Source organism: Camarhynchus parvulus, chromosome 4 (assembly GCF_901933205.1).
Source record: "Camarhynchus parvulus chromosome 4, STF_HiC, whole genome shotgun sequence".
NCBI classification, from domain to species: Eukaryota; Metazoa; Chordata; class Aves; order Passeriformes; family Thraupidae; genus Camarhynchus; species Camarhynchus parvulus.
Genome location: NC_044574.1, coordinates 44,003,373 through 44,026,814, shown reverse-complemented (window position 1 = coordinate 44,026,814; position 23,442 = coordinate 44,003,373). Strand labels below are relative to the sequence as shown.

At 38.7% G+C, this 23,442-nt stretch overlaps 1 protein-coding gene across 1 annotated transcript in view; it reads right to left on the bottom strand.

The window, feature by feature from the left end:
* Positions 1-23,442, bottom strand: part of SH3D19 (SH3 domain containing 19) — an 82,007-nt gene that overhangs the window by 16,360 nt on the left and 42,205 nt on the right. The window contains 7 exon segments of the mRNA XM_030948424.1: positions 1,119-1,231; positions 4,621-4,728; positions 15,497-16,281; positions 16,283-16,490; positions 17,032-17,233; positions 17,464-17,611; positions 18,844-18,886. Of these exon segments, the coding sequence (XP_030804284.1) occupies positions 1,119-1,231; positions 4,621-4,728; positions 15,497-16,281; positions 16,283-16,490; positions 17,032-17,233; positions 17,464-17,611; positions 18,844-18,886 (1,607 nt within the window).

The following is a 23,442-nucleotide window of genomic DNA, read 5'->3' as shown; positions in this document are numbered from 1 at the left end:
TATCAAAAATTTTCCTCTTCTGTGTGAAAAGGAAGAAATCTGTGCCAACTGCTGCTTATGGGCAACAATTTTTGCTGTTGCCGTTTAATCACTTCCACTGACAATACTAGTTTTAGAAGCACAGCTTTTACCTTTCCAAACATAGAATTTCAATGTTCCAGTGGATTCAGTACAATCTTTTTTTAAAAGCTGAAGCTTACACATGTCTGTCACAATAACCTGGATGACCGTAAACTTTTGGAGTTCCACTGCATAAAATGTCATTTAATGTCTTGTTTCATAAATTATTTTTTGAGCATTATTCAGAAAAGTTGGAACCTCTCTGAACAGCCTTTTCAATTACAACATTTTAATATCCTTTATCTTAGTAGCAGAGGTAGCTACAAAGGCATTTGTTGGCAGCATCCATCTAGTAAGGGCTCTTAATTTGATTTGATCTTCTACTGCCTGTGGCTTTCACAAGATTCTCTGCCATTCTTGTCATCAGAAAACTCAATATTTGTAAATTTTACTGTCATTTTCTAGTTAAATTCCATTTTGAAATCTGTGTCAAATGTCATTTAGCTACAATGACAGCCATTACTATGTACGTGACCCAGAGCAAGGAGCAGAGCCTTACTTCCCATAATAGGTGGTTCTACTCAGCAGAAAGAGATGAAAAAAAGCAAGCTTCATTCTTCTACAGAAAAGTTTCCTCTGCCTGCAAATTTGTACAGACACCAAGAGAAATTGTGTGCAAGAAGGTAGAAATTTACATTTCTAAAGCACAACACTGGCAACGTTTCACCATGTAAATCCCACTGGACTTCGAGCCACTTTGCAATGCTTTTGACACTCACTTGCAGAATCATGATTTCAGACGATGAATACATAAAATTGAAGATAGATGTGATCAAAACTTAGTAAAATCACCAGAGTCTTTTTCAAAAACTGACAGCAGTCTAAATTACCTAATTAATTAGAGAACAGAATTAAAAGAAAAAAGCCTTATATTTTTGAGTAGTTGTTTTCATCTTCTGGTCCTTCAAACAACTTACTTTACAAATGCTTGAGGATCACAAGAGATCTTTTAACCAAAGCAGACCATGCTGTAATACAGGAAAACAGTTCTAACTCACCCCTTTTTTCACTAGGTCACCACTGCTGGGTTTTCCCACTGTGATATTGGATGTGTTCCCAATAGGCTTTTCAGCAGGAAGTGGAGGAGGGCTATGTGGGTTGTCATTTAAAGCTGTAAAAAAACAAACAAAAAATCCCAAATGAAAATCTAATTAATACCCTATTCATGTGGATCAACAATAGATAAAGGAATCCACTTTTGTTTGGGACATTTGTTGTGTGAATGCAACTTCCTTCCTCAAAGCTGGAGCAGCTAAAGGGAAGAACCACTTAAAGAGCAGTGAAGGGAAAAGGGACATGAGGGGAACATCCTAACTCTGAGACTGAATTCAGGAGTACTTCCCATCCTGTATAATGGATCTTCACTTTAATCTAAGGACACCAGCAATAATTTCAGAGTTTCAGCTGCAATATTTGGTGATATAATATTAGATGAGTAGAAGAGTTTCTACCCCTTGGAATGTCAGATTCATTACTGGATACCCTGAAATGCCATCACCACATTTCTAAACTGGCTCACTTTTTTTTTCAGCTGTCAGCTCCTGGAATATCCTTCAGGCTGGAAAACAGCTGAGGGTTATTTCAAGCAACCTTGAAAGATCAGGAGACTTGAATGGAAGAATCTCCAGAAAGGTAAAGGCAGGAAAATAAATTATTGCCTGCCACAAAATTCAAGATGACAGAAAACAGAGATGGAAGTTGCCAGGTAGTCTTTAAGGAGAAAAGCAAGTTTAGACATGGAAGAGGAAACACTACAGATCTTACTAGGGAAGAGTGATGATGTCCTCATGCTCAATAAAGAATAGAAAACCCTTCTAAATATATGACATTTGCTTTCAATGTCTCTAGCATTGAAACCTGGGAAGTACTTGGACAGGTTTTACCAGCATATTTACCAAATATTTTGTTTTTATATATTGGAACCATGTCATCTATTTTACAATCTGTTTGTATAACAAGAAAACTAATTTCATACTACAGACAGAACTACAGACACTTAAGCTCTTCTGACTTCCAGCTGAACTTGGAGTTACATAAAAATATGTGTAGACAGCCTGGACATTAATAGACTAATGACAAAAAAAAAAGGAGAAGAGATGCTATTCAAAACAAAACAGTTGCTCATTTCATGAAAATTACTCTCAACAAAGAAACAATACATAGAGAGGAGCGGTTGTTTATTTTCAACACCTTTGTGGCATTACTATTACATAAAACACTGCTGTGATGCTTAAAAATGGGTCAGTTCAGTTCAATGGATCAGTTCAATCCTTAGGAGAAGCTCACAGTTACTGTGTTGGCAGTGACCAGACATGGGGAAAAAAAGTTCATCACTTTTCTAAGGTACTGCAATGGATGAAAAGTAAAACCAATACCTGGCAGTTATTCCAAAAGAAATCTTCTCTTATCATGCCTTACTGATACAAAAAGCATGAGACATTTATTTACCAATTCAAATCTTGTTATATACACAGATGGCCTAATTTCCTCTCCCTTACTCTTTTTAAGGTCAGAATTAAAGGAACTAGAGGAACAACAAAAAAAAAATCCACAAGAACTCAAAGTCAGGTGTTATTTTCAGTGATTTCTAAGTGTAATAACTGAAGTGGAATTTTAATGTTTCCCTTCTAACCACATCTCAACAAAAATGCTAGTCCGAATTGAAAACTTCACTGGAGTTAAAATTCTTAAACAGTTCTGTCTCCTTTTTGGTAGTGCTGGGTGGGCTGTTTTTAGGAGGTTTAAAAAATTTGTGTTATTTTGTTTTGTTTGTTTATTGGGGCTTTTCAGTTTTTCCTTGTTCCTGACAGAATTTATCTTCTCAATAAAAAAGATGGCAAAAGACTCCCCTGTACTGAGATTATGTGGCCCCTTAACAATGTAAACCCTACTACATCAATTTTTACTTTGGCCCAGTTGTACTGTTCTCCTCTTTTAACTTTTAACAGGTTACATTTCTGCAGCAGCTCTTATTTGACAAAAGGCTACTCTGCTTTCTTGGAATATGCTTCTGTTCCTCCCTATCCCATTAATCTTCCAACCACTGGTTCCCATAAGGCAGGCAGTCCTTCACAACCTCCTGCTGTTTGTAGCTAAGTACAGGACCAGCAGCCCTTTGTGGAAATTTCAATTACCACTAGAGAGCAGCAAGAGCCCAGTTATCTACAAGTTCAAAAGGGTATCCATCTTGAAAAAAAAAAAAAAGGAAAAAGAAAGGAATGTCAGGTAGTTGGCTGGTTTTTTGTTAAATTTTAGTTTTAATTGTAATTAAAATTTCCTTTATAGAGAAGAATTATGTCATAGTTTCTTTACAGTAGTTCATAAACATATTCTTCCAATTGAAAAAAACTTTTCTTTTTAATCAGGTATTAACAGAAAGACTTTTCCTCACAGCTTTATCTCCAGTCTTCTCTGCATTTTTAATAATTTCCACTGCATTTCTTACACATGCAGGGGAAAAGAAAATTGAGTATTTTAACAGTGGGTTGGTGATGGGGGGAGATGGGAAATAATGAGTGAAACTACTATGAGAAATACCACCTGGCCATACAGTTACCACAAGTTGACTGTACACCTACTAAATGTGGCAAAACATGATTTTGAGACATGAGTTTTAAGAGCTATCTTTTGACATTTTTCCCTAAGCTCTGAGGATCAAAGACAAGGCCAAACAGAATTCTGCAAGTACACGCTCCAGCATACAAAGACCAACACAAAGACCTTGTGGCTCATTGATAAAATTCCACTCTGAGACACTGTCAGTGTCATTTGTGAAGCTGTAAAGGATTAGAGGTGGCAGGCTTTAGGAATAGAGTAACTCTCAGAAAACTACAGTGAGGACCCTGACGTAAAATTGAACACAAAGTTTTTGCATCCCAGTTCTCACATGCCTTTTTTTATTCCTTTAAACTGCTACCTAAACATTCTTGCTTGAATGGCCACAGATTTCAAAACTAGCAAGGATCAAAGGAACTTTTTGATTTAAATGATGAAAACTATGCTAAACATCCCAACCAAGTTGTATTTGAAGGAAAGTTTAACGCACCAATGTTTTTCTTTGGACAAGGAAGCTTGGGAGCAGCACTAACCTCAGCTAAGGTCAGCACCAAAGTCACTTAGGCCAAAGGTTCAGCTCCAGAATATGGTTTAGCAGACAAAACAAGCTTGCTTCTGCTGCAAGGGTCTCCTCCAAGTCTTCCTTTCCAGCCTGTAGATCTGCCCCTTACATACAGTTTCACCTCTGATATGCATTAGCTCCATCAGGTTTGAGAGACATCAAGCTCAAGGGAGGGAGCCCAGTGAGGCAGCAGGGAGAGTGGAACACGACACTCATCTACCTCTGCCTGCCACCACAGCCTTCAGGCTGGCTCCTCTCACTTGTCAAACCATGACAAGGGATTCCTCTGGCAGCTGGTATTAGCTACTAAACAGCAAATCACTTAAGCCCCAGTTGAAATGGTTTTCTAACACATTTCTCAGACATTTGGGAGAAGAACTTACATTTCCCAGGTTTAGCTGGGATTCGGATTACGGTGGGTTTCCGAGCCAAAGCTGGCTGAGCCGTCTGTTCCTTGGCAGGTTCACTTTTGGTAAGGAACTGAAACGGATCTAAAAGGAGAAAAAAAACCCAACATCTTTAACACGTATTTGTTGAACACAATTCTTACCAAATACTGCTTTCATTATTAAGGGTATTTATATTTCACACTCAATACAGTAATAAAAATAAACAGATCAGGCTGATGCAACTAGCACACCCAGCTCTTTGTAAGTAGCAGCTCTTCTTTGTACATCTGCTTTCATAGCTGACTTAACATAAACATGCTCCAGACACCTTCTGGAATTATATGAGCCACTGAACAAGTGGAACTGCATTGCTTAGTAAAAGGGACCTGAAATCAGAATGGCTTTAGGGAAATGTTTACAAAGCACTTGATCTAATGCACTGACTGAGATGTGAAAACATTCACTGAAAAGTTTTAATCAATACAATCTCGTCAAAGCTAAACCATCAGCACTGCAGCAGATAAAATACCTACTGAAACATACAAAACATCCTTGCTGTAGAACAACTAATTCTTCTGGAGATTCTGCATAATTTTGTTGGTTATAAACCAGTTCCCATGGAGGGAACTGGTTCACACCAAGGAGAGCTGTGCCTGAGCTCTGTCCCTGCCTATATCACTCATTCCTCTACCAGCCTGCCCAAGCATTCCACTGGTAAGACAGAAGCAATGTTTCCCATGCTTCATTACTTTAAACACTGGTCTCTCATTAACAGGCATGGGAACATAGGTGCATGGAGAAGGCAGCTCTAAAAATACTAGTACATAAATAAAGACCAAATTAATGTGTTCTTTCTCAAGTACAGCTTCATGTCAAAGAGCAATACTTCTTTCTTCTTAACAACTGCTACTTCTTTGTCTGACATTATCAAATTCTGCAGTAAAATGGCAATGCTTAACAGTATCATAAAAGTGTAGAGTAGAAACTGGAGAAGGACTCTAGGTGATAAATCTGACACACATTCATAGCCACAACAACCGAGCCTGATCTCTTCTGCTGGCCTTTTCACATGTGTAGCTCAATGAGATGTTATTTATGTAGTGTCATAGTCCAAGAGAAGAAATATGCAGGGCATCTCTTTGGATTCCTCATGACTTTAATAAAAGCATACCCTTTCCCAAAACTACTGCCATACTTCCTGATAAAGTTGGAAAAATCTGTGTTTGATAAAATTTTATCTTCAACACTTAGAAAAAAATGTTATGTCATATGAAGTCATGATTTCTTATGGACAATTTTGAACAATCCAATCCAATCCAATCCGAGCAAGACACTACGTATCTGTGCCTGGCAATTCACGTAAGATTTAAGAAAGTCCAGAATTGCAATATTTATTTAAGAACAACCTCATGCCCTCCCACATGCACACCACTCAGTGGCCACAGCTCCCCCTTGCCAGTGCATCTGCCATCAGCGCCCTCTGGCAGTGCCCCCAGCTCCTGCTGCCAGCATGCAGCTGTCACAACAGCGGGGACAACATGCCACAGGGCCCGTGCATGCTCACCCTGCTCAGATGTCCACCTCCCACCAGCCCCTTGCTTAAGGCTTTCTTCACAGGCAGATCTACCCCATACGGCTGTGCTGTGTGGATTTGTGCCACGGCCTCTCTTAAAGCCAACCTGCCTACAGGTTCCCCAGAAACCCACCCGGCTGCCTTCAGATTTCATTTTAATCAGGAATCAAGCAAATCAATTCCTTCTGTCAGGATGCTTGTACAAAAGCTGGGAGTGTACACTTCAGGTACAAAGGATCATGGCAGGTCAGCAATTTGTCTACAGATAAAGGTACACAGGCTACAGTTAAAAATAAATTCTGTTACCATCTAGACAAAAGATGGCTCCATCACATTGTGCCCAAAGCTTTCCACTGCATCTGGAAATTAGGTACGGGCAACCCACAATCCTTTAGAATGTAAGGGTGAAACAACATTTTGTTCAAGTTATGGATTAGCACATGAGGGTAGAGGGTTTAGGTCTCTTCAGTGAAAACTGCATCACAGCAAGAGTTTTTGTAGAGGACTTGAAAACACAGACCACAAGTGGGGTAGGAGCATTCTGGAAGTACAGTCATTACAAAGAATCAAAATCCCACCACTGGAGCAAGCCTGCAATATTCTTTTACTATTTTAAATCTCCATCTGCTAGCTACAATGCTAACACTTGAATTGCATTAAAAAATCCTGAAGATTTATCAAACCTTAATTTTCGTGCTGGTGTTTAGAGTGACTTTAAGTGCAGCTGAAAAAAACCCGAAAGCCTGAAACTGGGCTTTGTTCTCTTTCAGTTATCTGGCAACTCTACATCAGACTTGAGGAGCGACCCTGGGGAGGCAGCAAGGCCTCAAAGCTGCATTTGCCTAACGGGAAGCTGGAGACACAGGATGAGCAGAGGAAAGGTGAGCAGGGCTAAGTCATGGGCTCCTTGACACAGCATGACCATAAGGAACACTCTGGCACACACAGCACCTCTCAGGGTAAGGTTCTGCAAAGGTGAAGGAAGTTCTGCATGAAAAATGAGGAAACAATTTTCCAAAGCCTCCATCTTATGAAAATATAGACACTGAGAGACCAAGTGGAAATGCTCCAAATATTTCAAACAATCAAAGTTCTGTAAATTTAAAGAAGATTTAAAATTGAAAAAAATTGCTGTTTGTCAGCTGTTAATCACTGCTATGCATAGAAACACTTTTCTTGACCATTCAGCAGTTGGCAGAGGTCTCTACATCAATACATCTGACAATTTTTAAGTCTGAGAAAAGCAATTTCTAAGGCTGAGAAAACCATTTGATGAACGTTAGTTTTCCACTCATTATCTTATGTTCAATTATACTGTTGTCATCTCATAATTAGTTTAAAACTCATTACCTTGTTTGTGTTATTCCATTCCCCAGTGCTGGGCTTGCAGCAGATATTGGCTAAGAAAATGACTGTGCTGCTTTGTGCAATGGGACTGACAACATATCAAATTTTTACGTTGTTTAACAACAATTGGGCATCATTTGAGCATAATTCATGGAGGTGTGAAAACAGAATTGTTAATGTACTCATTTAAAGCTTCTCAGCTCAAGGAAATTAATCTGCAAGTAATTTTTCATAAGACATATCAACAGACTTCTATTGATTTTTTTATTAAAGTTTTACAACAGTGCTTAAAATCTGTGGCTTCCTTAGTCTCATTTTTCTAGAGCTTCTGTTTCAAAGGGTTATGTGATAACATGTATTACTGTGCTTGTTGGAAGGAAAGACAAATGCAAGCTGTGTATTCTAATAAACCATACATAATCGCCTTTATTTTAATTTTGGAGAAACAACCTTTTACCTCCCATTCACATACACCACCCTTGTTTAAAATTAAAAATGAGGTTACAGAAGAAGTAGTAGGTTTTGCCCATGCAAGAAGGATAGATGGGTATCTTCCTGAAATATTTACTGATAGTCTTTAAGTGAGAGGTAGTAAGATGGGAATAGATACCTCAGTAGCAATAAGGGGAATCTCCAAACAAATAGTAAGCAGAAGGCTAAAAGCCCAGATAGTACAATCGGTTGCGAAGATGCTCAGTCCTGCAAGAAGGACTCAGTACACATGAGAACAATGGAGTACGAAGGTGTGGATGCTGATATTACACTTGCCAGTACAGAAGTATGCAACTGTGTCCACTTTCAAGGTTTAATTTAAAAACCTAAATCAGCTGTTAAAGGCAAAACTCCCACATTCCCTTCACACAGAGCAGCATTGTCACCAGAGTCTTCCAGGAACAGAGAACAGGAACGGACCTCATCAACAACTGGTTTTATTAAAACCAAGCCCTGTGAAAGCACTCTGGTGTTTATGGAAGCATAATCAACCCATACTTGGGGGAAGATTCTCAACAACAGGCCCCTCCTAGTAATACAGCCAGAGAGTCAATGGAAACCTGACAGGTAACATCTCAAAAAATGGGGCTCATGCTCGAGAAACACTGTGAAATGCCAAAAGTCTGATGTTCACTCAGACACTTTAAATCTCAACCCATTTACAACAACAGAGAGATGTATTAGACAGGTATGGAATCTACATTCCAGCATCAGTGATTTTACCAATCTGCTTTCCACAGTATTTTTCATCAAGAAAATTAACAGTTCACTGTTTTCAGAAATGGATTTCTGACACAGAGAGAATAATATGGACTACACCACCTTTCACAAAATATGCAATTTGCAGCTCCCTCTGCACGGAACATTGTCATGATGGGCCATGACTGCAACTTTTAAGAGACTGGAAAATTAAAAAAGGAAAAAAAGAGAAAAAAGAGAGAGAGACAATGGGATGCATGTTCTTTCAGCATCTGATCTGTGCACAAACTGAAAGTAAGCTCAGGTGACACTCAGGCTTCTTGGTATTCTCTCAACGCTAGGATAGGAGACTAGACCAGCTCACTCAAATAACAGGAATGCAGTATCATTTGGGAGGAGACTTAGTATGCTTCAGATTTAAAACTGGAGGAGGGGCAAGCAAATCTGCTTTGCAGAAAGAGCCTAGCCATCAGTGTGACAAAACTGTACAAACTATATAGTTTTGTATTCTCTGTAAAGTATATAGTTTTGTATTCTCTGTATAGAAAAAATTTGCCAAGACATGCCACAGAAAATTGACTTAAATGTACTTGCTGAAAATGCAGGCTGTCCTTAACTGAGCACTGAAATCTCATCCATGTAGTAAGAAAGCTGGAGAGCAGATAAAATCTACCACTAGAATAGCAAAACTTCTTGGACTTCTGTAACGTTTAATGGCACTAAAAGCATTCATGGGGTAGAAAATGACACACACATATACTACTTGTACCTATAGAGAGATAGAGATGGACCTTTTCTGAGCTTTTTCTCTCTGGAAGTGAGAGGAGGAATGCCCATACTTTACACCTGTGTGTATCTAAAAGTGTAACCATTTGGTTCATTGTTCATCTGTACTACTAAAGGTGATGGAGATTACACTGCCTTTGGCACAAGACTACTGTGCATACCAGCGCGAGCTATTATGGGAGAGTTGGGAGGCTACCTCTCTCTCACAGATCTAGTTTGCTAGTTGATGTAAGACTAGGATAGTTCAGATTGCAAGAGCCTTCAGGAGGTCTCTGATCAAACCTCCTGCCCGGAACAGGCCAGCTGTGAGGGCATGTTGCTAGAAATTGGTTGTGTAACCTGATCTGACTTCAAAAATTAGACACCGGGAGGTATTTGGACATACAATGGGTGCCCAAGAAAATATACCCCCAAATTGCCCTGAAGATTAAAAAACACAGCCTTGTCCATTCTTGCCAGGTGAATTAATGATTTTCTATTGCCAAGAGACTGAAGTGCCCCAAAACAGGCAAGCTGGAAATTTCCAAAGCAGGCAATGGAAAGCAGTCAGACATACAAAATATTTTTTTAATTGAAAATGTGAAGGATAAGGTAATTTATAATGTTGTTTAAAATATCTATCTACTCTCTTGCAAGAACCTCACATGCTTTCAGCAAAAAAAGGAGCTTTTAAAAAAACATTTTCTTTTAAATATGCATTTTGTTGTTCTTTGACAAACTTTGTGAACAAAGGATATCTGCATTTTAAAGATTATAAAATAAACAGATTTAATTATCAGAGAAGACAGATCTTATTAAGAACATTATTACTTGTGTGTTACTTCACAATATCTATAGACCTGGAACTCAAACCAAATTAATTTGCATTTGACAACCTAAAGGGCTACTCATCTATTACGTAGCTATGATTTAAAAACCTTATTTGTTTCCTGAGCCTAGATATAAGGCCCTCTCCTGTGCCAAATTTCAATGTCCTTGAAGGCTCCAATTTATATCCACTAAGCAAGCATGTGTAGTGACTGAAGAGTTAATGGATGCTTCTTATCACTTTTCCTGGAGACTGTCAACCTTGCAGCACAACCAACAGGACACAGCATAGCCCCCAGTCTCCAACAGCAGCATGTCCTCAGGTAAAACTGTTTTTACAGGGTTTTATGCCAAAGAGCAGATTAAAATGGATGAGACAGCTCATTCTTTTCTGGGGTGATAATTTGTCAGTAAGTAAAAAGGAGACAGGTGTCTTGAAAATAACCACAATAAGAGTCATCAGAAACACTGCTGAACCTTAAGAAAAGCTGCATTATTTTGATGATATGTCTGGACTAATCTACCAGTTAGAAGTATTTCCTTTTTTTTTTTTTTTTTTTTTTTCCTGAGGAAGCAATTAAAATCAAGCAGCTGGGCAATATCCCCACAGCAGAGAAATCTGGAGTTACTCAAGCAGCAGTTTTTCTGAATTGCCTATAATGTCACACAAGTGCCACCATTCATGCCACAAGAAGCAACAATACATATAAATGAAAAATGAATATTGCTTTAGTTGGATATTTCTTCTCAGCAGAGACAGAAATGAACCTTTATACTGTGATAAAGTAGTTAGACAGACAGACAGATAGGACAATTAAGAAATGCAGTAGTCTCACTACCATTGGACCTGAATGTAATGAAGATATCAAAATGAGAGCTGTCTCCTGCTGGCAAGGTAAGGCACTAACTGAACTACTTTTCAAAGCATCTGGTTTAAAATGAGTTCTGCTATGTCAGGCACAGAGCAATCAGCGAATTATATGCTGTTCCAGAGAGAAGGGAGAACAGAGAAGAGCTCCCCACATGTGAAAAGGAATAAAAACATTGCAGCAATGTCACCTCCAAGTTTTAATTTAAATGTGTGCTCTAAATGCACCATAACCTGATCTTCTTTGTCCAAAACATTCTCCTAACTTTCAGCAAGCAGGTCCGCTACATGCCTTGACATAGCAACTAATACAAGTTAGAGGTGAAGCTGTGAAATTTACACAGTTAAACTTGCACTAGGAGTTAATTTCCAAGCCTTGTAAAAATGCGTGAGAATTGAGCCCACCTGATAGATTACCAAAACTTTTAACCACCAGGAACTGCATAAGTTCCTGTTATCAGCCATAAAAGAAATGCAGAAGTAACCCAGATGATCCAAAATACCACAACTATCATCAAAGCATTAGAACCGAAAGACCGAAAGGTGTAGAGTCCCAAACAGATGCCTTCACATTCTAAATGACTGACTTAAATAGAAGTAATTTCATTAGGATACAAATGGCTTTGAACATTAGCCTTTGAGTTCAAAAGTATGGCACTTAAAACTGTTTTGGGTGATGACAAAGTAGTTCTACAGATTTGTCATTCCTGACTTCTCCCTCCTAGCACTTCCCCCTTGGGCCAGCATCATGAGTCGGTTGCAAGATTCTGTCACAATTCCCCTCTGAATTTCGAAGCTTCCAAAGCTCCCACAGACTTCAAGTCTGAGTGGATGCTGAAAGCTTTAAAAGAAATCTCAGTATCCAGAATCTCTATTTGCACCAGAATGATTCCTCTCTTCATACAGGTTGGACAAGGATAAAACTATCGATGTCCAGATAAGGGTAAACTCACACAAGTAACAGCCGTGCTGCTGGAGATGTTGTCAAACACTGACAAAACTCACAGGACTGCTTGAGGTAAACTTGTAGTTTTGGTAGCTGAACTACCAGTTAAACACTGACATTTAGACAGGTGAAACCAGAGTGGTTTGCTCCCAACATGCTGATCTTAGCAGACAAACAGTATTCAAATATCTTTCACTTACTGTGGCGGTGGTAGCCTTCTCTTAGAGGAAGCTGATGTCTCACATCAGTCAACTAAAGTGCTGTGAAGACTCTGAACTTTGTTTTGCCTGTTTCACCTTTTCATTCATATGCTCACTTCAACTTCGGCCTTCTGCACCCTCCTCATCATCACTGAACACTTCCTCCTTTCACAGCAGGAGCCAGCAGCAGCAGGGGTTGATCCCTGCAGTTCTGTTTACATTGGCCTAACGCAGCTGTGCTGTTCCAGACAAAATGAAGCTCTGGTAACACTGCAATATGCAATGTAATGCTGCTCTCTGACAAACAAGATGTTGGTGCTTGGCTTCCAATGCCACTGCATAAAAGCTGCCTTCCTTTCCTAGGGTTGCCATAACAACAAGCAGAGCAGTGTCATTTTGCTAAGTAATGACAATGACAAATATCTAAGAAATGCAAAGGTCTGGGGAACTGGGAGCAAGATTAGAGCTTCTCTTCCTGCCTTCACAAAACATTTTACCATGGATTCATCTTGCAAATCCCTAAGCTGTTCCCATGGGAACATGAGAAATAGCTAGTGTTAGTGCCCTGTGTTGCCTCATTTTCAGAGAGCCAGTGCTGTTCTTGCAGATGCTCTATCAGGACACTGCAGAGTATTAGTTATCCAGGGTACAGGATATGATCTTGAGCTCAAAAATGCCAGCAAAAATCTGGAATCAGTCCTAATTTTGCAACGTAATAAAGTGGTAATGCTGCCATACCTTTTTCTCTTTAGTAGACAAGAAGGGATTGCAACACATATGACATTTTATTGAATGAATGGGTGGGTGACTTAAGAAGTCAGGAAACTATTCTACGAATAATTGCTTTGTTAACCACGAGGATGGAAAGCATTTTCTTCTTAATTAAATGAAGAATAACACCTAGGACACCAACCAGAAAGAGTAAGAACAACACTCTTATCACTTCATCATGAAAGCTGTTTTTCTCAGGTGATTTTCCTTTGTGATCACTCATCCTCTGATTTAATGGAGGAATTAATGTTTTATATTTTTTCTAGGTTGTGGGCAAGTCTATGTTTTAATGTACATAGCTCAAACATGATTTTCCTTTTTATACACTTTCAAAATGTAAATATTCTCTTTTCTTGCCTACTACTTAGATACATTTTCCTTCTATTTGCTACCTCTATTAATAAAAAAAAAAAACTGAAACTACAAAAGTTTTACCCTAAATGGCACTTCGTCTAAAACCATCCACATATACAGGGTCTATTCCATGACTCCAGTCTCCAGACACAAGGATCGTGCCTCTGTTCCCACCCAGACACCATCAGGCATACACTTCCTTGACATAAGTACAAAACACTTCTCCAGTCACCCTGTACTGCTGCCTCCTTTCAGTTTTGGTGACATTTTTGCTATGCTCCTGGAATCTGTCAGCCCAAGAAAAAATGGACTTGTATCAATGTTGAAATAATCACCTCTCCTGCAGGATCTTTTGCTGCCTCATTTTCATTGCTTACATAAGCTTTCCTGAGAACTGTTTGTCTGTACATACCGATCTTAGCAATTTAAAACTTTAGGGGAACTTTCTACATCTGCCTTGGGGCTTTTATGACAATACAGAGGAGAAACAATAACAAATTGGAACTTCATCTGTCAATATAATTCATGAACTGTGAAGAAATTGCATTTGTTAATAATCATTAATATTGATTTACCATGACAACCACACAGCATCTACACCTCTCTTTTGTGAAAGTTAAGATGGTAACTGATGTGTGGTGGGCTAACCCTGGCTGGATGTCAGGTGCCCCCCAGAGCTACTCTATCACTCCACTTCTCCAATGAACAGGGAGAGAATATGTAACAAAATGCTTTTGGATCAAGATAAGAGCAGGGAGAGATCACTCACCAGCTGCCATCATGGCAAAACAGATTTGACTTGGGGAAACATTACTTCACTTTATTATCAGTCAAATCAGAGAAGGGTAATGAGAAATCAATTCAAATCTTAGCAACACCTACTCCCACCCCTCCCTTCTTTCCAGTCTCAGCTCCGCTTGCAATTTTCTCACCTCCTCCCTGAAGCAGCACAGGGGGATGAAAACAGGGGCTGTGGTCAGTTCATCACGCATTGTCTCTGCCACTCCTACCTCTTCAGGGGAGGACTTCAACACTCTTCCCCTACTTCAGCATGGGATCCCTCCCACACTGTCAGACATGGGAGAAGCTTCTGGCAGCTTCTCAGAAAAGCCACTCTGTAGCCCCCCAGTATCAAACTCTGGCCACACAAACCTAATAGATAAGGCTAACAAAAAAAAATTGAAAGTCACAGCCACTTCCTTAAATGAGCCTTTTGTATGACACACCCTCTGCTTTAAAACAGAGCTCTCCCTGGATTGCAATGGGGCTGGTGAACTAAACCAGACATATTGAATATTAAGAGGGCAAAACCTATTGCTGTAAAATGTGATGACAGTCCAACACCCACTTGCGTCTTAAACTACCTAAAAACAGCACTAAAAAAATTGACCCCAAGTGTCTAATAGTATCAAACAAGGTTTATGAACAGAATGTAGTTATAGTAATTGATCTGTCCACATGAATTAATTATTTTCATTTATTAAAAAAACCCTGAAGCTGAAACTGTGTTCCAAGAATGCTGCCACATGACAAGACAAAACAGAAACATAGGACAGAGAAAATAAGTAGGCATTGGTGAGATGGACAGACCACCCCAGAATGTTTGATCATGAGTGCTCCTATATGCCACAAACACTGCTCCTTCTTCAGATGACCAGGTTTCCACTACAGACCTTGAGGCACTCACATAAATCGGTCACATTAGCTGGCGAGAGACGCACTGTCCCGAGTTCCCCAGAGAGAACTGTTACACATTCTGGAGGTGACATCTAGCACATAAGATCAAGCCTTTTATCATTATTTTAGTAATCACATCATATATCCAGCAGACAAGTTCTGAGATTTATATAGCCTTGAAACCTCCAAAGTCTTAAAATCCATGTAATTTCATAGTGATCTTGGTATAACAGAAAACCAAAAGTTTCTTACGCGTACGTAAACCCCAACAAGACAGGTAGATGTAACTCACAGAGGATACACCAGCAAAGAATAACGATAGTGACAGTTTAAAAAAATTTTCTTCTTACCTCCTGCTGCTTCAGAACTGATGCTATCTTTAACTACACAGGCTGGACTTAGGGGCAAAACATCATCATCAAAACTGATCAGATCTCCTTCCACATCTAATTTATTTTGCAAAGCAGGTGCTGAGGAGTTGGCTGCAGGGGACAATTCCCCCAGAGACTTTAAAACCTTGTCTTGGGCAGATACAGAAGGCCGTGGGGGAGCAGCAACTGGTTTTAGTGAGGCCAATGAAAGGGCAGGATTTTCTGAATAACATGACTTTTTAGGCACAAGAGGCCTTGGAGCAGGAACAGGAAATCTCTTTTGTCCATCACTGTTTTCTGCAACTGATCCACTCCTTGCATCAAGAAAATCACTACTGCTACTTTTAACAAGGCTGGCTTTTGGCTTCTTTGGCAGTTCAGGTTTGGTTAAAACACTGCTCCCAACTAATTCAGGCTGAGGCTGCAATTCCTTGGAAGGTGTTGATTTGCTTTCAGTCCATGCATCCCACTCTTCTGAAACTCTGCCTACCCCTGGCTTTGGAGCAATCACTGGCTTCTTAGTGGAAACAGATCTTGGAACAAATGAACGAGGGGCAATTTCTGGCTTTTTTGATAATCCTGAGGTATCATTAGTGCCTTGGGATTCAAAAACTTTGATCCTTGAAACAATACTATTTTGGCTCCTTTCTGTACTCATGCTGTCCATCACCAAGTGATTGTCTAGTAAGCTGTCTTCATCCAGAAGAGGTGACTGCTGAACTGGAGGTTGCTGCTGTTTTGCATTAGACTGGTTCACTTCTTCCGCTGTCTATCTTACTTTCAGTACTTTTGACCACAGGTCTGAGATTGCTTCTTGATCTTGGCTTTGGCACAGGACATATCACAGCACTGGGATTTTCTTGGCACCTCTGACCTTCAGGATTTTCAAAAACTATTAAAGGATTCGCATTTTCTGCAGGCAACTTACTCAGAAGAGTTGCAGAAGGCCTAGGAGGTTTAAGAGGACTCTGCCCTGCTAACAGAAAATAAAAGGTTTTACTTATCTGTTCCAGAACATTTTATTTGTGATTTTTTCCATTCATCCTAAAAAGATTAACGGAAAAATACACAAACTTTAGGAATAAGCTGAAGATTGCTGAAATGCATGGTATCTACAAGTTGAGTTCAAAAACTCCTGTTAACTTGCAGCACTGAGAAGCATTCAAACAAAATCCAGACCAAAGAAGAGTACAGTAGCTTCCCCAACTTGGTTAGCACACTTTTCAGTCTAAATTTATAAAGTGCTGCTATTTTGATAAGATATCTGAGCTCCTATGGCCCCAGAGTTCTGGCTGTAATTTCGGTTGAAGTGAACAAAACTTTCAAGATTTAATGATACTCTAAATGCAATAGTAGCTTTTCAGAAGAAAAGATTTTTACAGAAATTTACAGTAGTAATAATTCACAGAAATTTAACTGTTATTCATATTAAATGTTGCACAGATCAACAATAAAGCACATCTTCAGAAGAGAGAGTAAGGTTTTCATCACAGAGAAATCCAAAACAGCCTCACCTCGACAGCCTGCAGATTCCCAGTGTGTAGGCACACTAGTTTTTACATTACTTCCTGGCAAATGGCTGATTAGTTCCTCTGGAAAGTCAGTTTGTGTTGCAGAAGTAGTGGTATGTCTAGGAGCAGCAGCATTATTGTTATTTGTTGTATTGACTTGCACTTGATTGATTTCTTTTATCACCTGCTCGTACGATGGCGGAAGCTACAAAATAGAGAGATAAATATTAGGGTACATCCAGATAGGATACTTAAAAAAAAAATTGGCATATGAATTAAAAAATACTAAATTAACATATACAGAGGAAAAGAACACTGTCATAGTCTTCTATTCAATGTGATGAAAGTCTGAGCAAGCAAAAATTGTTCTTGTCTAACCTAATGAGCTTTTTACCTTTGTAAATCAAACAATGCCTCACATAAATTCAGGCTCACCTCAGCTGGAAGATGCTCATTTCTCCTCCACTGAGCATGAGATGAAGCAGAAGGGAAACCTAATCCTTGAGGAGTGACAGGACTTGCACCTGGAAACCAGGAGGATGGCCGGAGGGGTTCAGCAGCAACTATTGTAATTTCAGGACGCCTGGAAATGAAGGCAAAGGGGAATAATTACCTAAAGCATTTACAAATAGTTTTTTGAAGTATAACAGCCCAAGGTTTTCCCAGAATGGGAAATAAAAAATAACTCAGTTTTTTTTTATTTACCTAAAGGTGTTTTTCCATGATTTCAAAGCAACTTACCTGACCTTTCTAACAAACACTTAGGCTTCCATTCAAAACCCCTAATTAAATGCCTTAGCCAAAAAGTAGGTTTATTGGCTTCAGTGAAATAATTTAAATGCTTACAGTATTTAAACACAAGTGTAACTCAATTAGATGGCAGAAGTCTTAGTCTTCATGGGATAATGAGAACTAATCATGTGTTTGTCCTCAGCCAGCTACAATCTGAAAACAGCAGGGTAGTTAAAACTGCTTATTGGCTGGATACCTAAAAACTTGTGTATCCTCAGACCCCGAGGGAAGCCTTCCGGGGTGCTGAAGTGGGGCAGAGCAAGCCTCACAAGGCCTTTGGGACAGGGCCTATCTGCTTCCATCACCCAGTACAACAGAGACTTCCATGAGAGTGAAGGACCCACAGGTAGCACCCCTGGTTTATCACTGTAGCTGCTCTTTCAGAGCATCAGCTGCAGGGGTGGCCCATGCTCCCAGGCCATGGTCCCTGCAGCACCACTGATCCATCCAGAATCTCACAAAACTTCCACTTTGAAAAGGGACTTTTGTGAGTAGATAAAGCATCTGCTTACAGAAGCTTCTGTCTGCTGACAGAAATAAAGCTGGAGAAGCATAACTTCTAAAACTATTTTTAAAACAATTTTAAAAAAGAAGGGTACAGTTCCTTCACATCTAAAATAATGGCAGACTCAGTTCACCAGCCATCCAGGTTGGTGACCTCCTTTCTCAATACCCTTTGAGAAACTGAAAGGAGGCTTGAAAGTGTGCTTATTTTTGTTGTGAAGTGATCCTGTACATAGATGTCAGGAAAATAAAACAGCTCTGCAGAGGTTTGATGGTTGGTTGCAACCTCCTTTTGAGGACACATACAAAAGTTGATGAGAGAATTCCTCAAACTCTTAACCTATCATGCTTAAAAATCAAAGTATTTGTATTTTTTTTCCAAGTCTACTCTAAACATACTAAGGATAGAGACAATGAAAAAAATAAACTAGAGGAGAAAGCCGTAAAAAGTAATACTGTGACACAATTTAACAAGTTTTACAGTAACACCTAATTGCAATATAAATAAGAGCATCATACCTTCTATCCCTCTGTTGATCACTATGGCTAGAGGTCCGAGAAGCTATTTAAAGAAAAGAAACAAAAGTTTTGAAGAGGTTAAAATATACTGTCACAGCAATATGAGAATAATAGCAGAGCCCTTACCAATCCACTATCAATGAAATAGTGCAGAACACAGAGCATCTGATCCTAAATCCCAGCTTTTAAAACTGGCCAAGGTTAAAAAAATATTTGTATTAAATATGAGAAGTTTTTAAAATAGTCAGAGTGGAGTTTCATAATCATTTAAAGTCTCTCTATGTCCAAGTTACCACCAAGAGACATGGTCCTTTCCCGTCTTCTTCATTTCCACACCTTCCTATATTCTGCATTGTGGGGAACCAAGAGCTGAAATTTCCTTTCCTTTCATTAAAATGATACATGGATTAAACAAAAGGAAGTGTTAAACATAGCAGGCTTTTCCTTTTGATGCATAATTTCTGAGATGTGCTCTTCAATCTTATTTAACGCCTCTTTCTGTTTGTTTTATAGAAGGGAAAGGTACTAAGGCACAGAACCTAAAAAGATATTTCACTCTCCTTCATGTAAAAAGACAATATTAAATGTTCCCAGCTAGATATTTGCTGAAGTTTAAATCACTTGTGGATTAAGAGTCAGAAACTTTTTTTTTTCCAAACCATGTGTTTTAAGCTACATAAAATAAGCAAATCCTGACCTCTTAATTTTTCTGGTTTTGCCATATTTACATTCAAATATTTTTTTCAATGGCCACATTGCATTTTCATTTGGATTTCTTTAGAGAGAAAAACACATTATCCAAGGGAAAAATTTTTTGCAGAGCAAGTGCAATTTAAGGAAGTGGTAGGATCTTATTGTGCAACATCACAGCATCATTAGCCAAAATCAGCAAAGCATACTTGATTGGAGAGCTGCAGAGTGTTGTGTCAGACATACCTCTTCGACAGGGCATTTTGGATGTGCACTATTCATGAGTGCTAGAGGAAAAAAAGAAGGGGTTACAGAAGACAAAGAGGAGGTAAAGAAGAACAAACCAAGGCTTCAGAGTGCCAGAAGCCATGATCAAATGGGTTAGTCATGCAAGGATAGTGCATGTGCCAGTGTTGCAAGGGGATAACTGTAATGTCTATTCACAACACTATTTATTTCACTTTTTTATTTCCTAAAAATGAAAATAAAAGTACATTTTATTTCGAGTCACATGCCAATTTTAATAGTGGCTGTTCAGAAGTTTTCCTTGCAAAATTTAACCATGAAGAATATAACTGAACAGGGAAATGTTCACTGTATGGCTCAGCAAGTAAACACAGTGGGAATGAGGAGAGGGAAATCAAATGTCTTGGAATGCTTTTTAGTTTGAAATTATTGTTTATTTATATTTCTGCCTTTTCTCCCCTCCAAAAATAATAAATTACATTGAGGACTTGATACAGGTGCAAAGAAGTTGGGATCCCCTACCACAGAGGTACAGGCAGGCAGGTTGATCCCAGCAAGAGGCATACCCCTCAAATTATTTCACATCTAAATCAGTTCTGTAAAAATTGTCTGACTAAGTAAATAAACACCTCACCTTCACCTTCTTCTTCAGAGATCTCAACATAGCACTGATCTAACACACACATAGGAAAAAAACCCCTAACTGTCTCAAACCAATCAAATCCAAGATTACTTTTGCAAAGATGATGGAAGAAAGTGTTCTTTTGGTAAATGTGGTCAATATATCTGCTTGGGTTATAGCCCAATTCCAATGATAAAGGCAGAAGAAATAAAAGCTAATTAAAGAGGAATGTAAAATGGAATTGATACACCTGTCGCCTTACTTCACTATTTCTTAATTTCTGGATTAATTCCACAAGCTCTTTCTTCCTGTGAGACTCTAAATGTGCTTCTATTTATCAAAGTGCTTCTATTTATTAAACAGGAAAAACCTAAAAGAAGCCTGAAAGACCTTTTTCCTTTCTTCACATAGGCAAAAAATCTAGTGAGGTATCTATGTAATCCATCAAGCTCCAAATTTCAAATAAACAAACCCTCTGGAAAACAACACATTTAAAATATTTATATAAAAATAACTTTACTAGTTGATATATAAATATATAAACAAGTCTCCTTAAGAGGACTAATGCCCAAGCCATCATGTACATTTCCAGAATGTACTCATTTTTCTGGAAAAAAAATCTCTCAAGCATTAATGGAATCAAGTTTCTTCCATGTGTATAAACATTTAATATAAACATCTATTTTTTAATGACACTGACAAAGGTCTTCCCTTCTTCTGTCAACATCTCCTCTACTTTTGCTGTCACATTATTTTACAACCACACTTTCAGAAGATATTTTGTTTTGGAAGCTCTTAAGAGGATTTAAATCCACAGGAGAAACAGAGATGAAAGCTACTCAATCTTCTGCTCTCAGGTATTCCACAAATGCTAGGGAAAAGAAAATACAAACTTTCTAAATAATCCTTGTCCCTAGCCTTGCACAGCTTTTATTCCTTCACTATTTCTAAGAAATTAATTTAAATTAAAAAGTGCACGAAAGAAGACGTGAATTGTTAAAATATAGTATATACCTGACTTAAAAAAACACTGCAGCCGTTTTTCTAGCCTTGTGGTCTTTTGAGTCTTTAAGTCCAATCTATTTTCTCTTTGTGGATTGTCTTGAAAAAGCATACTATTCATTTTTTCATCAGAAAAATACAGATTTCAAATTATGATAGTTTTAGTATTTAAAAAACCTCTCTTCCATCAGGCGAGTCAATGGAAATGTATTTCAGTGCTGCTTTACACACTAATAAAACAGTTGGTTTCTCAACTTCAACAATAAGAAATGCTCACGGTGAGAATCACTAACATTTCCAGAAGTTTATGCTTAGGGGTATGTAAATAAAACAAGCAAAATAGCTTCAGAAGGGGAAGGAGAAGAAAATATCAGTGCATAAAAGCCTCACTTCTTCATCTTATAACTTTATTGGTCTTGTGGGGGGAAAAAAAAATCAAATCAACTCATACCATTGTCAGTATTTATTTCTGTTAGTGTCAATGAGGCACTTTATTAGCCAGTGTCCATGAGGCATCTAAGTGTGTTTAACCTTGTACACCATAAAGGATTAATGGTAATACTGTAAATGGAGGGCAGATCAGTGACTTATAGATTCCTCATTTGTACATATTTCTTAGAATAACTATTTAGTGGGCTTTTTCCAATTATTTTTAAATGTGTGGAGGCAAAGGGTATCCTATTTGTGCTGCATACTTATGTTTCAAATTTTTTCTTCTACTGTTTCTTCTCAGGGTCCCACTTTTCAAGTGTACTTAATATGTCATTTGTAGTTGAAATACATACATATGGTGCAGTGGGCATTTGCAGCTTTGGGATCAAAATGCCTGTTTAAGTACAACCACCATTATACCACAAACTCCAATGCTACAGACAAGCTGATGGCAACAGAAGTCTGACATTCAGATTTGAGCCTTTAGAAGACAGCTGGGCTAGAAATTACAGTCTTTTGGGCAACTTTTTAAGGCAATACAAAGACAACTGAAGTTATCAAGGATCTACTCAGAGATAAGGTTCTGTTGTGGGCACTGAGTGCTTCCACAATGTACACACTGCATAATAATATCTGTGTGCTTCCATTAGCAAAATTGTATGAAATACTGAACAGTTTTGTCATTGTAGAGTGTTTTAAAAGCAAGTTTAATTTTGCATTAAAGAAGGCCAAGCCTTTCTACAACAAGGACATGTGCTAATATTTAAAAACACACATTCTTTCAATGCTTTCTAAAACCAGGTTAGACATTTCTTCCAAATCTATGAAATATGGAGACTATTAGACTAAGAAGTTATTTGTTTCACTATAGAGATGATTAGGAATAAATGTTATTCATTACAGTATTTCAAGGAAAGCCTCAAGAGTGGGCAAACACTCCCTCCCTTACCTACAAAGTAATGCAGTTTGAAGAACTGACAGAATGTTCCCATGGAAGAGGCCACACTTGTGGCCTCTTTAAAATATCAAAGACGTTACATGACTGCAGAGATTCTTCTTCAGGGAACACTAAAATGATCAGATAATTCTCAAGCCAACACCAGAAAAAAGAGCCTTGATTTCACCCAACATCTGGTTAGACTATTTCTGTATGAAATGGCTGTGAAGAAAAGATGTGGAGGTTCAAACTAATTGGAATTTTTCATGCATCTCTGCAGTAACAGAGTTTTCTCCCAAACTGTTTCTTGGCACAAGGGGGAGGTCTTGCTCCTTTTCTGGTTCTGTTTCCAGGCACCTCAAGGAAATATTAGATTGCCTGACATTACAGCTGGGCTGATTTAATGCCTGAACGTAGCTAAAGAGATGGTGATGCCCAATTCCCCTTCCAAACATGGATTTCTGATTCTCCTTGAGTGAACACTAGCACTCATGTGACTCCACAGCGAGTTCACAGTGATAAAAAATAACCACTGCCCGTACAGTTTTTGTCTCACTTTACCTCCCTGAACCTGCTTACCTTGGGCTCAGACCACCAGCAGCACAGGGGAAGGAAAATGCCACCCCCAACAGCAGTCTCTTTCCTGCCTCTGTTTCCTGTCTCCAGTGCT